This window comes from Bos taurus, chromosome 19 (assembly GCF_002263795.3).
Source record: "Bos taurus isolate L1 Dominette 01449 registration number 42190680 breed Hereford chromosome 19, ARS-UCD2.0, whole genome shotgun sequence".
NCBI classification, from domain to species: domain Eukaryota; kingdom Metazoa; phylum Chordata; class Mammalia; order Artiodactyla; family Bovidae; genus Bos; species Bos taurus.
In genome coordinates this window covers 18,659,766-18,674,449 of record NC_037346.1, presented here as the reverse complement: position 1 = coordinate 18,674,449, position 14,684 = coordinate 18,659,766, and the positions used below count along the sequence as shown (strand labels likewise).

Here is a 14,684-nt window from a genome sequence, read left to right as displayed (position 1 = left end):
TCTGAGACCCCATGGACTGCAACACACAGTAATGTGATTATATAGTTTAAATACTTAAAATAGAACCTTGGAGAGAAAGTTATATAAGGAAAAACTGCCAGTCAGGTTACTACCCATAGTGAGATTTCTTTTCATAACAAATGAATGATGTGTCCTGTTTACTTGTGTGACCGTAGGCAAGTCGTTGTACTTCTGGATCACCGTTTCCTCCTCTGGAGGAATACTTCTGTTACTAGGTTTTGAGAGGATTCAATAAGATAAAATATATAAATGCCTTACACACAGTCGGTAGCCAGAAATGTTATTTCCTCTTACATAATTTAGGCTAAACCCAGGTAAAAGTATGATTAATTTTTTCCAAATAGTTTCCTAAATGATTTTTAAGTTCAAGTCCACAACTCTTTAATTACCCACAAAGTAGGTAATTGTCAGTGCAAAGTAAAAATAAATTGGGAATCATCTTCTAAATAAGTTAACTAATAAGTATGTTGAGAAGAGTATGAGTCAGTATAAAAACACATTTCTTTCAGCATGTCACCTTCTAGACTCTCTCATCTGAAAAGTGGAGATCATAATTCTTAATTTATAAATGTATTATGGGATTAAATAAATGTAAAGTGCCTAGCATCACACCTATTATAGTAGATGTTGTAAGCATTAAACCACACACTGTTTTCCCCTGGTCACTGCTGAGGAACACAGATAATTAAGACCTAGTTCTTAATTTCAGGGCACTTATAACTTGGTAGAAAAAGAAGATTTAAAAAAAAAATGTGCTATAAACTTATTTTATGGAATATAATTTGCTATATATATTGAATTGGCCAAAAAGTTTGGGTTTTTCTATAAGATGTTATGGAAAAACCCAAATGAACTTTTTGGTCAACCCAATATAATATAAAGTATGCCACGTAATTTTTAAATGTGCTATAAATTTTTGTTTCACTATTTTTAAATCCCTAAATTAATAAGCATGTGGACCATAGCACCCAATGGTAGAAAAGTAGCCTTGTTCAAAAGTAACTTTAGAACTCAAAACATATCTTACCCTGTCATCTTTAAACAGTGGTTAAGTTTGGAAAGGAACCACTTTCATGAGCTACCATTGGATGTTGTCAGTCTGAGGACGTGTGTTAAATAGCCAAGATAGTGAGGGATAAATTTTAAATATTTCTGCAATAGGAGCTTTCTGTTTTGTGTGAAGATGTTCAACATATGTGTTGCATAGGAAAGTAGTTGCCTAGTTAATTTCTTATTTTTAAGAAGACAGTCATTTGTTTTCAGTTTCTTGATTCAAGGACTGCTTTGTGTTATCACTGTTTTCATGTACAGTCTCAGATTTTTGATATACACAAAATGGGAGCTCTGCCCAGGTTCATTTCAAATCTGAAATCAAACCTTTTTACCCTTCAAAAGATAACCTGCTGCTGCTGCTGCTAAGTCACTTCAGTCGTGTCTGACTCTGTGCGACCCCACAGACGGCAGCCCACCAGTCTCCCCCATCCCTGGGATTCTCCAGGCAAGAACACTGGAGTGGGTTGCCATTTTCTTCTCCAGTGCATGAAAGTGAAAAGTGAAAGTGAAGTCGCTCAGTTGTGTGCGACTCTTAGTGACCCCCATGGACTGTAGCCCACCAGGCTCCTCCATCCGTGAGATTTTCCAGGCCAGAGTACTGGAGTGGGTGCACTTACTGCCTTCTCCAAAAGATAACTTAATGTTACAACCACAACGGGCATGAGCTTGCTCTTGCTTTCCTTTTTCCTTTGTTGATGTTTACCTTTTTCTGGAATAATAGGGCTATGATTTGTTATTTGGGAAATGGATTTTTTATAAATTGGTAACAAATTGATAATAAAATTGATGCTCTTTTTCCCTCTCTCATTTTAAGATGTAACCTTAAAAAAAAAAAAGAAATGTAACCTACCTAGATCTTTTGAGCAATGGAAATTTTACAAATTTAATCTGATGACCAAGAGCATGATCTAGGGAATTATGCAAAAATTATCAATGCCTCTATCTGGAGCTCACTCCATTTAAATCAGGAGGAAGGGTGTAACTTACGCATGGGTGAGTTAAATTCTTCAGGTGATTCTGAATCTCAGTCAGGATGCAAATTACTAACCTAGAAAGAATTGCAGTAATACTTGGAAAAAATATATATAAATATGTAAAATGTTTCCTCAGCTAGGTGCTCTGTGATGACCGAGAGGGGTGGAATTGAGGGTGTGAGTGGGAGGTTCAAGAGGGAGGGGTTGTATATGTATACATATAGCTGACTCATTTTGTTGTACTGCAGAAACAAACACAACATTGTAAAGCAGTTATACTTCAAATTATTTTACAAAAAAAACAATGGCTGTTGTTAGGGGGTGGAGATAGTAGAGATTGGAAGGAGGCCTAAAGGCACTTTCTGAGAAAATGTTCTATTTGTTGGTTAAAAGGTGTTGACATGTATAAACTTTTGTCAAAGTGAATTGAATTGTAAAAAAGAAAAATAAAAACATACATATATGTAAATGTTTCCTTAAATGTCTAGCATATTTCCCAAAATAAATGCTCGACAAGGGATGAGATTTTTAAGACTGGCCTGGTCTTTAATTAAGTATGCTCTGTGTCAGTTTTGGTGGACAGTTGGAAAGTCTCTCAGAGCAACTTTTGCAATATATTAAATTGAAGATGAATGTCTTGGCTTAAATGTAAGCCACTATTGTACTTGAACCCAGTTTCTTTAAACTTTCAACAATTACCTGAGTATCCTGTTTTCCAAAGTAGAACAAACACACACACATATACACATCTTTCCTTTGCTCATGTCATATTGGGTAGTAAAAAAATAAAATTGGTTTATTAGGTCATTTGGCAGTCTCAAAGTCCAAAAACTAATCAGCCTTTGAATATTTGCTATAAAAAAAATCCCATAAGCAATATTTATAGAGTTCCATTACAGTTAAACAGTAAGATATGTTTTACATTTATCTATTTCAGTTGTACTCTGTTTCTTATTGATCTTTGCTGTGTATTCTCTAAAATAATAAAGGGAATGCAAATATAGTCACTTTTATTCTGTCATCTTAATTTATTATACAAAATTTAAAGTTTTAATTAAATATAGTAGAAAACGACTTTCTTATGTACACCACATGTAAAGATGAAAGCATCTGGCATAACATTAGCCGTGTTTATAGATGAACTGGTATGGATTCTGTCTCATTCAGCAAAGAAAGTACCATGTAACTATACAGTTCAACTCTATGCATTAGGAATGTGACTTCTGTTAGATGTTAAAGCATGTAATAGCCTCAAATGACACACTGAAACTCTTCCAAGTTTACTTACATTTGGACAAAGATCATGTAACTACTATTGCTGAACAAGAAAAACTCATAAATTATCTCTTTCTAACTCTATTAGTCAGTTCCTTCAACTTGTCTTTAGAACCTTCCTTGAATGCTTGGTCGTTTTATTATTTGCTTTCTAAAACAGTGTTAGACACAGTTAAAGTCATTAAGTAAGCAAACATACTTCTTCCTTTCTCACTTGCTTGATTCTAAGCAAGGCCAGCCATGGCAAATTTTAGACCTTCAGTCCAAAACCTTGGCATTAAATGTCAAACTGAGTTCATTTTTACCCCAGAAACTTTCTCATTGCTACTTTGCATTTTTCTTCACTAAAGCATCTATTAGTTAGTGAGTTTTTCAGTTCCTTCTTCATCTTTTCTTTCCATCGTAGCTGTGAGCACTCCAGTAGATTGCATCATTAGGTTGGGCACTGTGAGCTGTTTTGCTCTTTTCCAAGTGTCTGATTCAGCAGGCCAGAGACCACTGCTTGCCAGAAAATCACCATTGCTCCTAGGCTGACGCTTGCCTGCTTGTTTTGATCGTCTGAGAGATGAGACTTTGTTTGCCAGAACCACGGTTGATAGAAATAGAATGGTACAGATAAGAAAGAGCACGGCAATTATGATTAAGCAGACTAGCATGGCCATTTTGTTGTTGTCCTCCTCACAGACACCCTTTTTGAAAATTTCACTGTGACTTTTGCTTGTGTTTTCAATGTTCTGTACTGTTGGTGGACTGTTCCTGACAACAGAAGATACATAAAGCTCCAGTTCAGATTTAGGAGTTAAAAACGTGATGTGAGATGATGTTTCTGTTTCAGGCATGTTTGTAGAATTATCTTTTTTATCTGCTTCAGGAGTTTTAGGGTTTGCGTTAAAGTTTTCATTTTGGCTTCTGTCCGTCTTGTTGTGAATATCTGGATCCAAGACAGTAGAATTGTTATCCCACAGATGGGTATAGTTTGCTTTTGTTCCAGGAGACAAAGAAAAAGCTGTTGTCATCAGAAAGGCAAGATGCAGGTAATGTCGCATGTGTCCCATGTCTGTGAGTGTACTGGTAATCTGTAGGGATAGAAATATAATTTGTTAACTTGTGAAAGAATAATGGTTCCTAGTTTTGGTAATTGTCGTTAAAAGATGGATAGACAGTTGATAAGTTTTAGCTACAATTAGCTATAATTACACTCATGCCTGACATTTGCTTTCCTATTTGAATTCCTTCTGAACTGATCTTTTTTCTACTAGGCTACATATAAAGAAACAATTTAATTTCTCTTATTTTTTAAATGCTAAAAGGTAGCATTACAGATAACTACTAATCATTGTTAAACTGAATACCCTGGTTTAAGAGTTTCCTCCCTCTTGAGCATGCTAGAAGAATTTAGCTTTGAGTCACATACTTCTGCTTTTACTTTTTTGATTCCTCCTTTTTTTTTTCCTTACCATTTAAGGAAACTCCTTGCAGAAACTCCCCATCCTCTAACAAATGAGTCACCCATCTGTATAGTAAGAGAGAAATGTGACATTTTGCTTCGTGTGTGAGAAGAAAATGCAAATAATTTTGCGGGGGTCTCAGGAAAAGGGAAGTGTGGTAGCAACCAAGAGAAAACGGACCTCAAGTAGAAATTCAAGATGTTCTTTTTTCTTCCTGGGTATTTATCTTGAAGTTTAGACTAAAGCTAGTGCTTAGGAATATATTCCCAGTATTCATGAAAGCTCTTTTATGATGATGGGTCTCCCTTCACCTCTATGGCCCCTGAGTTACTGTGGCTTTCTGAAAGCAAAGACATGCCACTTTTCTCATCCCAAACCTCTGGCATTACAGAGGAAAAGAGGCAGGTTTCTTTTGAATAATCTCAAAAGTTCAACAAAAGATATTGACCTTTCTTATTATTATTTGTGCTTAGAATTTTTCTGTGAATATTTTGACATAATCTTTAAAAATAAGGTATACAATAAAATAGAAATACAACATCAGGATCATGGGATTCAGGCTCAAGTGGGAAGTCAGTGTGGATCATAAGAGTCTCAACCTATAAATGAAAAAGTGGAATGTCGATTTTGGGTCTGAGCTCGCTGGAAGCCAGTCCACAAAGGGGAAAACTCTGTTCCTAATTTCTATTATCCATCATAAGACTGAAGATTTAAATGCAACTGGCATATCTGTTCTAGGTACTGGTAAGCCAAGGAAAGATTCATTACCATTATTGAGCTATCTCTTTTAAAACAGTATTCCAGTTTGTCTGGGCCACATTTGTAAGAGTGTTTTATTGTTTGCATTTATATGAATAGGGAAGTGGAAGCAAAAACTAGGTTATTCTTCTGTTGTTTAGTCAGTCAGTCATGTGCAACTCTGCGACACCATGGACTGTAGACCACCAGGCTCCTCTGTCCGTGGAATTTTCCAGGCAGGATTACTGGAGTGGGTTGCCATTTCCGTCTCCTGAGATATACCAAATAAAAGTGCCTGTTTGCCTATTATATATAAGTTCTTCTCAAACTTTAAAGAACATGGATGTGAGTTTGTTTTTAATGCAGATTTATTCCATAGGTCTAGGAGGGACTGGAGAGTTTTAACCAATTCCCAGATGACACAGATACTGTTGCTACTCATGCTTTTTTTTTTTTTTAACTGAAGTATAGTTGATTTGAGAATAACAAATGTGACATATTGTTATACAAATGAAAGTAGCATATAATAAACAATAGTAACTAGAAACTAACCTCTGAAGTCATATTTCCTATTGATAATATGGAGGGGAAAAAAAAAAAACCCTTTCTTATGTGTTCTAGAAGTAAGATTACTTTTCAGATTATAATTTTTATAGACAGTTAAAGATATTGTGCACTGACTTGTCTATAATAGTGTTTGAATTCAATTTTTAAGTTGAATGACATAAATCTTTGGATTTATGGAAGTATTTGTGATTCTTCCACAAAGAGAAAGACTTTAAATTGGATTAGCAAATAATTTCCAGCCTTTTATACTAGACTGGACTTCTGCATGAGATGCTAAAAATGATTTAAAGCAAGTTATTCTTGTCACATTAATTCATTAGTGTAATATGTATCATAGTATTTGTACACATTTTAGCAGTGCTCACCACAGGATAAATAATAGGCCCGCTGTTGATTGTCTTCAGCCAGATGTACTGTCATCCCCAAATAAACAAACCGTTAACAAAATGAGACTTTGAAATCCTTACAAATGCCTAAGAATAGAGAGCTGTCTCTACATCTCTAATTTATGCAGTGGAGGCCAGGTTATATTATGAAAATTTTCCTTTATCTCTGGTAGTTTTCAATAAAATTTATAATGCCTAAGCATTAGTAATGAGAAATTTGTTTTTTAAACTTATTTTAATAACAGGTAAAACTTTACAATTCACTCAAGAGACTAAAATCAAATCCTACTTAATCTTAATTTAAAGCTCTGTGTTGATGGTAACTCTTGCCATTTCTTACTTAAATTTTACTTAATAGAACAGAGAAGAAAACAGCATACGTGTTCCATTACTAATTCTACTTTGTTAGTACGATTCGAAAGTATTTCCTCAAACACTAATCTGTAAGAAGTTATAAATGAAAAGGCATAAGAAAAGCCATATATATGACCTACCTTACAAAATGCTTGGTCAAAATCTTATAACCTGATTTTAATAAGCCACTTCTTTTCTTTTCTTGAAGCACAACTTCCAAATAATTTAAAGCAGAATAGACTTGAAGAATCTGAACCTAACTCTGCAGTTTAAAAAAAAGGATATGTACAGCTAGCTTTCCACTAACCACAGATGACACATTTCCTTTCCACTGCAGCTAAAGCACATGTCACAGGGGAAAAAAAAATCTCCAACTTGTCTATTTGGCCACAGCATGACAGGAGGCTTTGTAGGACAAATCCCCGCCTCCAGGGTAGGGAGGGTTTTGTGTTTAATGCCTTTTGACCCTATGCTGATTATGTATGTCTGCTATATGCTTTCGAATGCTATGTTAGTATCTTTCAGAAAAACAGAAAATAACATTTCCCCTGAGATTGAGCATTAAAATCTTCTCTAAAAATTGTACTTGTATACCACAGACTGATTTGATAACATGAGTTTGGAGACCCAGGATATTGGTCAGATAATAGAAACAGTAATGTTTATAACCAGCATTTCAAAGTATGGAAGTGCAACAGTGGTTTGGAGAGACTATCTAGTAAACTTAGGTTATAAGAGACAAAAAAAAAAATCTCTTATAATCTAACTGTAGTGTATATATACACACACACCCCCCTCTAATGTCCTGTCAGGACCTCATACTCAATGTATCTAAAATGGATTTCAATTTTCCCCCAAAGTGACTGCCCCTTGTGATCTCTGTTTTTATTCAGGGTGGTAACATTCTTTGTTATGGCAGAGCCTTGGTACACAGCAAGTCCTTTTAATTCAAATCCTTTGTTTCAGCCTTGATAAAGATGTTGAATCATGTTGATCCTTTCTTCATATTTTTGGATCAGTTTCTTCTCTAACTGTTAGCCTTGTGTATATTTTAGATGCTTATTAAACCATACCTAGACTACTAAAATATCTTTTTCACTAGCCCCAACTCCTTCTTATATATGTATGTATCACTTCCTGTGATCATATCACCTTTTTCTTTTTAAAGAAATGTGGTCAAATAACTCCCTAACACCTGCAGCTGCAATTCAGAAATGTTTGTGCACATAAACATCAGATGAAAGGTTGTTTAAAAACAATGAAAATCTCCAGGCCCCACTGCATAGATTCATATATAGTAGTTCTGGGCTAGGACAGGAAACTGCGTTTTAATGAGGCACAGAGTTGATTCTGCCGCTGGTGTGCCACAGAACATCCTCCAAGAAATACCAAAGTCTTAAGAGGAAATCTGAGCCCCTTAGTTTTGCCCCTGAGCAGTTTTGGTCCCTTCACAATTTGGCTATTCTGTATTTTTCCAGCTTTCTCTCTTCAAATTTCTCTACATGAATCCTCCATTCTAGCTCAGCTAGCTGATTCTTGCCTCAGCACATCTAGTTGCCTATTTTTCCCCCTCCTTTCCCCCCTCCATGAGGCCTGCCATTCCCTGCTCTTGTTGAGTGTGAAATTTCTCCTGCCCACTTCAGCATCTTCTATGTAGCTTTCACTGATTACCCAGTTTGTGTTGATTTTTCCCTCTTTTGAACTTTACAAAAGTATTTTTCTGTGCAGTTTCTTTGACAAGTGATTACATACTACCTCATATCTTTTCTTTGTTCTTGAAATACTTTTTAAAATTTTAAGATGACTTAACTTATCATATTTTTATCTTATTTTCTCCCAATAAGATTTAAAACTCTCAGGAAAGGATATTTGTTTTAGCTTACTTTGTAGTACCACCAGAATCATCAAGTACAGAACGTTGGGCCAAAGTTAATATAAGGTTGATTTGTTTTGAAATTCTGGTACTGTATTTGGGGGCTTTCTGATGGTCCTTCTTTTGACTACTCATATTGATTAGCATTCTTTTGAATGTAGACAACATATGACATAGACAACTTAATCAAAAAAATGGGATGTATTGGCTCACACAACTGAATAGTACAGAAATAAATTCTAGGACTCAAAAGAAATGGCTTGGGCCCCAGTTTATCTTGTCATTTCTCTGCTCCATTTCTTCCGTTTTTAGGCAGGCTTTTCATTCATATCATAAGGTAAACAAGCTAACAACTCTCAGAGCTATATGTTCCTTTAATTATAAACATCAGGGGAGAAAAAGATCTCAGTTCTCAACAATTTAAGCTGAAGTCTTTGAATTGGGCCTATTTGGCCCTAGTTGTCCTAGTTTGAGTCACATGATCATTGTTGAACCATTCTCTCTGGTCATGGTGGATAAATGAATTGACTAAATTCATTCAGTTTACTTCAAGGCTCTAAGTGGGTCATTCCCACCCAAATAGTTCACCTGGGAACTTGGGTGTGCCTAGAAGCAACTGACCAATGTCCATTGCCTTCCTCCTTGCTTGACTATGGTAGACAAGTTTGTTGTTGCTGTTGTTGCTCAGATTTTGAACTGGGGATTTGTCTCTTGCATTTTACTTTAGCCTTCTCAGTGTCTTAAGAACAAGTGATTTAAAAAAATGGATCCAGACTTTGTATAATTGTTTCATATTATAGTTTGTTTTCTCTAGAAAACTAATCAGAAAATAAAGGATTAAAGTAGATTTGTAGCATCTGTATATTCATTCAAAATGGTTAATGATTTGTGTCCTTTTTTTCATCTTACTTTAGGTTCAAAACAGGTCAAATCAATGGTGATTTGCTGATATACCACGTCTTGCTGACTTTAAAGCCATACTATGCAAAGCCATATGAGATTGTAGTGGACCTTACCCATACTGGGCCTAGCAATCGCTTTAAAACAGACTTTCTCTCCAAGTGGTTTGTGGTTTTTCCTGGCTTTGCTTATGATAATGTCTCTGCAGTATATATCTATAACTGTAACTCCTGGGTCAGGGAATATACCAAGTATCATGAGCGGCTGCTGACTGGCCTCAAAGGCAGCAAAAGACTCATTTTCATAGACTGTCCTGGGAAACTGGCTGAGCACATTGAGCATGAACAGCAGAAACTACCCGCTGCCACCTTGGCTTTAGAAGAGGACCTGAAGGTTTTCCACAACGCTCTCAAGCTAGCTCACAAAGACACCAAGGTGTCTATTAAAGTAAGTTTCACTGCCTGTTAGGTAAGTGATTCATTGCCTTGCTTGACTAACCAGCCAATCTACTAGACTCCCCAGGGTCCCTGTAGTACTGTATAGCAAATGTAAAGTAAGTCCAGATGGAGGAAAACCAAGCCTTCTGTCTTCATGGAGGTCCTGCAGAAGGCTGGAGAGGTGGACACTTAATATAATTTCCAGGTTGTATTGGGGGCAGGAGAGTAGTATAGAGTGGGCGGTTTGCTGCATATCTGTCAAATGGCAGGAATATATGAGGAGTGGGAACTACCTGTTGAGATTTCTTTTGATTATTACATGCTTTTTAGCAGAGGATGAACTTGAACCTTCAGGATTAAATTTGTAATTATCCATAGGATCTCAAGCTTTTAAAAACTAAAAATTTTTTTCTGATGTTTTCAGTTTCTTTTGACAGCACTTATCACAATTATTATTGAACCTGTTTGAATATATAATGGTGGTAACTCTTCTTTAAATGGCAAACATGGTATTTTGTTTGGTTGGTGGGTTTTTTAAACCTCTCAGATTTCTACATAATGAAATTTAATCCTTTTCTACTCTACCCTCTTGCTGACATTTTCCAGGTTGGTTCTACTGCTGTTCAAGTAACCTCTGCAGAGCGAACAAAAGTCCTGGGGCAATCAGTCTTTCTAAATGATATCTATTATGCCTCAGAAATTGAAGAGATCTGCCTGGTGGACGAGAACCAGTTCACCTTAACTATTGCAAACCAGGGCACACCGCTCACCTTCATGCACCAGGAGTGTGATGCCATTGTTCAGTCTATCATTCACATCCGGACACGTTGGGAGCTGTCGCAACCAGACTCCATTCCCCAGCACACCAAGATTCGGCCAAAAGACGTCCCTGGGACACTACTCAATATTGCATTACTTAATTTAGGCAGTTCAGACCCTAGTTTACGGTAGGTTTTTTAAAAAACTCATTTCAATCTTATTTAAAGTTTGTTGGTTTTAAAATGAGATCAATTAATAAATTTTTAAGGCAGCCTCTACCTTAATACTATAAATTATTAGCAGGCATTCTAAGTAGGTAAACACGTGAACTATGTAAATCTGAATAGGGTGACTTACACCAAACCAGTGCTCTTTCAGCTTTCATCTGAAACATAACACCATGGCCATTTTGGGGGGGATTTTTTGTTTGCTTGTTTTTCTTTTTAAAAAAAGTTGTTTTCTTTTTTTTAAAGTCTACTTCTAAGTAAAATTTCTCCTTTTCTGAGTTCTCTAATTTTTCCCATATTTAAAAGTACATCACTATTCAGCTCCCTTGCAGTCAAGTAAGATTATCATTATTTGAAAAGGAAGGCTTAATGTTCAGTAATTCAGTAACATTACATAGTTTCTGCAACTGTGTGACTTTAACAAAATTCTTGAAAGAGAGCTTAAGACAAATATAAATGTCAGATGAGCAGAGTTATAATTGGATCTGGTTAGGTTTAGTATCTAAATGAATGTGGAAAGGACAGGGCCTATGGCATCAGGAGTTTTGGTTTAAATCTAGACCTGCTGCTCTGTATGACTTTGGTCAAGGTACTGAAGTTCTGCAGATGAGCTCTAGTTTCCTCTTTTTAAAAATAAGGGTAACCCTGCCTTCCTGTAAACTTACAAAAGTTTAATAAATGTGTGGTAGTAGAGCATAGCATCTAGCAAATAGTTTGTGTTTAACAAATATTTTCTCCCAACTCCCCCCCACCCCTCCCCCACCCTTTCCTCTCTCTGCCAGTGTCTCCACACCACTTCCCTTTTCTGCCCCTCTCCTTTTCATGTTAAGATAATTTTTTGCCGCAAGTACCTTGGGACTATCAGGTTTTTACAGATATAAATTCTTGGCTTTGGAAAATCTTCCCTAGGGTATAATATAGCTCAGGTTTTATAAATGGGCTTTTTAGAATTCCACGTCCTCCGTAATTTAACAGGAAAAGAAATAAGCAAGATTTCTTTACCTGGGCGGTCCTCATGGAGTCCATGAACTCCCAGAAAATACACACAAAATTTCACATATGCTTACCTTTCATTATCTGAGAGGAGTCTGTGACACCTACTCCCAGTTTGAGGAATCCCAGGTCTTTATAACTGTTGAAATAACAGAGTGAAAGTCACTGTCCAAATAGCATCACTCAGAATTCCTTGGAGTTAATAAAAGATACACAAACTTAGAAACAATGAGGTTAATATTTTCATTTTAGGAAAATGGAGCTATGTCTGTCTTGAATGTCTAGTTCCAAATTCCTCATAGAAGAGTGCTAGCAGACTTCTAACAGTTATTAGCTTGAATGAGCCTGTATTCTTCTCTTGTGAAATAAAGCAAACTGACAGCTTCTGCTTTTTGCTGAAGCCTGTTGTTCCAGAGAAAAAGCCTTGAGGCAGACTTATATTTCAGTGGCTTTTTCCCCTGTGTGGTTATTACATAAATATACTAGCATGATGAAAGTTCAGAGGTAAGGAAAACCTGAAATTCACTGAGCAAACCGTTTGTTTTGCTGGATAGGGGAGAAAAATCTAAATCTAAAAATTGAGTTTTTTGAGCTATCTCCTAAATTGTTTAAGTATATTTTTAGACATTTATAAGGAAGACTTTGGTTCTGATGGAACCTGGATATATATTATGGTTTGTGTGTTCTTTATTTTTTTTAATTCAGTGCTTTTATGTATAATAGTAGGAGTTCATTTAAGGAAAAAATGGCACGTGGGGGGAGGTACTTAATTATATTAAAAAATTGTTTGACCTCTAGTTTGTAGTATAAATTGTAGGACACCTAGAAAGAAATTTGGTAGATTCTAATGAAACATTTTAGCATTCTAATTTTATGAGGGCCATCTCATTTCTTGTGCTCCTGGTTATAACTGGATCTAGTGAGCAGGGGAGCCACAATTTGAGTTTTGGCCTCACTGAAAATATGGTGTGCCTTATTCTGACTTTCTTCATATTGACTGATCTTAAGACCATAAAATTCTCATATTTTATATCCCAGTGGAATGTCTTTTAGAAAGGCCTTATATTCGCTGTCATTAGGAGCCTCAGAGTTCTCTTCTGATTATGTGGAGAATTTTCCTTTAAAAAAATATGATTGCGGGGTATTTGGGATTTACCATAGAATTACAAAAATCTTATCTCCGATCGATCATAAAATTTTTAAATAGTTGATCTATGCTTGGTAACAGAATCATAAGTTGTATGTTATTAAAATTTTGAAATTATAAGAAAAAAGTTTAAAACAACTTAATTTGTGTTTTCTCCTAGGTCAGCTGCCTATAATCTTCTGTGTGCCTTAACTTGTACCTTTAATTTAAAAATTGAGGGCCAGTTACTAGAGACGTCAGGTTTATGTATCCCAGCCAACAACACCCTCTTTATTGTCTCTATTAGTAAGACCCTGGCAGCCAATGAGCCACACCTCACCTTAGAATTTTTGGAAGAGTGTATTTCTGGATTTAGCAAATCTAGTAAGTAATGATTTTTTTTTAATATTAACAACGATTCTAAGAAGATTCAAAGATAGTCCTTTCATTTCAAAATTTGCCAATGAAATCTTTAGTATATTTCCACTTATTTTTATTTTTTGTCTTACTGAAGAAACTTTGTGGTAGATCACATTGAGAAATCCACAAAAATTTGGCAATACATGCACAGTGGGAAGATTTTGATATCTTCTGTGTCTCTGCACCACTTACAAAGTGTTTTCATACCGTGTTTGAGATTAGCGTATTTCTCTTCTTAGCAGGTTATTCCAAATGTGTAAAATATCCATGTTGTCCCCTTGATTTTAGGGGGGTAGTCATTTTCTCTTTACTTCAGGTTGAATTTGAACTGTGATTTTATTGTTTATGTATAGTTCATGGAGAATGCAGTGGCACGAAATACAAGGTCCAGAGTCAACTCCTGACTTGCCTTTTGTAAATGTAAATTTAACATCTATTCTTTATGTCTATCCATCTTCAGAACCTGTAGTAATATAAATGTTGCTCTTCTTCCAGCTTATTTCCTGACATTTTCTTCCCCTCCCTTTCTCTCTCCATAATACATAAAACTTTTTAATACACTCAAACACATTTCTTGACTTTTCTGTGTTAATTGAAAGCTTTGGAAATTCAGTAAGACCAGATCACTGTGTATTTTTACAGCAAGAGATGTAGGATTATAACTCTAAAAAGAAAACATGTAAAACTGACAAAACAAGACAGGTATAAAGCTTTATTAAGACAATATTAACAAAGGTTTGAGTGAATGGACACATGTATTGTGTTCCTGGATGAACAGTTCTTACCAGATTATTATAATTCAATTCAGTCCCTTTAAAATAGCTGTGAGAGTTGAGGATTAAGAATTAGGTAGAGCTTTAAATGATTATGCTATGCATTTCACTTGAAAATACAATAGCTAAGAAAATATTGAAAGGAAAGAAAAACTGAGAGGGGCTTGTAGTCAAAGCTAAGGTTTTTCCAGTAGTCAAGTATGGATGTGTGAGAGTTGGACCATAAAGAAAGCTGAACGCTGAAGAATTCATGCTTTTGACTATGGTGTTGGAGAAGACTCTTGAGAGTCCCTTGAACTGCAAGGAGATCAAACCAGTCAATCCTAAAGGAAATCAGTCCTGAATATTCATTGGAAGGAC

At 35.7% G+C, this 14,684-nt stretch overlaps 2 protein-coding genes across 10 annotated transcripts in view; one reads left to right on the top strand and one right to left on the bottom strand.

Moving 5' to 3' along the window:
- NF1 (neurofibromin 1) overlaps positions 1-14,684 on the top strand; it is a 273,622-nt gene that overhangs the window by 215,736 nt on the left and 43,202 nt on the right. For all 9 annotated transcript variants that reach the window (XM_059877703.1, XM_059877699.1, XM_059877700.1 and 6 more), the window contains 3 exons: positions 9,604-10,036; positions 10,633-10,973; positions 13,313-13,515. In XM_059877703.1, the coding sequence (XP_059733686.1) occupies positions 9,604-10,036; positions 10,633-10,973; positions 13,313-13,515 (977 nt within the window). The remainder of the gene's footprint in view (positions 1-9,603; positions 10,037-10,632; positions 10,974-13,312; positions 13,516-14,684) is intronic.
- On the bottom strand, positions 3,050-7,129 carry EVI2A (ecotropic viral integration site 2A). Its single transcript, NM_001034568.2, has 2 exons — positions 6,957-7,129; positions 3,050-4,399 (listed from the first exon to the last, which is right to left on the bottom strand). Exon 2 carries the CDS (start codon positions 4,376-4,378, stop codon positions 3,680-3,682), a length of 699 nt encoding a protein of 232 aa, NP_001029740.1. The 5' UTR covers positions 4,379-4,399; positions 6,957-7,129; the 3' UTR covers positions 3,050-3,679.

What these genes read in the sequence shown, in the direction of transcription:
- EVI2A (NM_001034568.2), bottom strand. Translation starts at nt 4,378, where the DNA reads ATGGGACACATGCGACATTACCTGCATCTTGCCTTTCTGATGACAACA.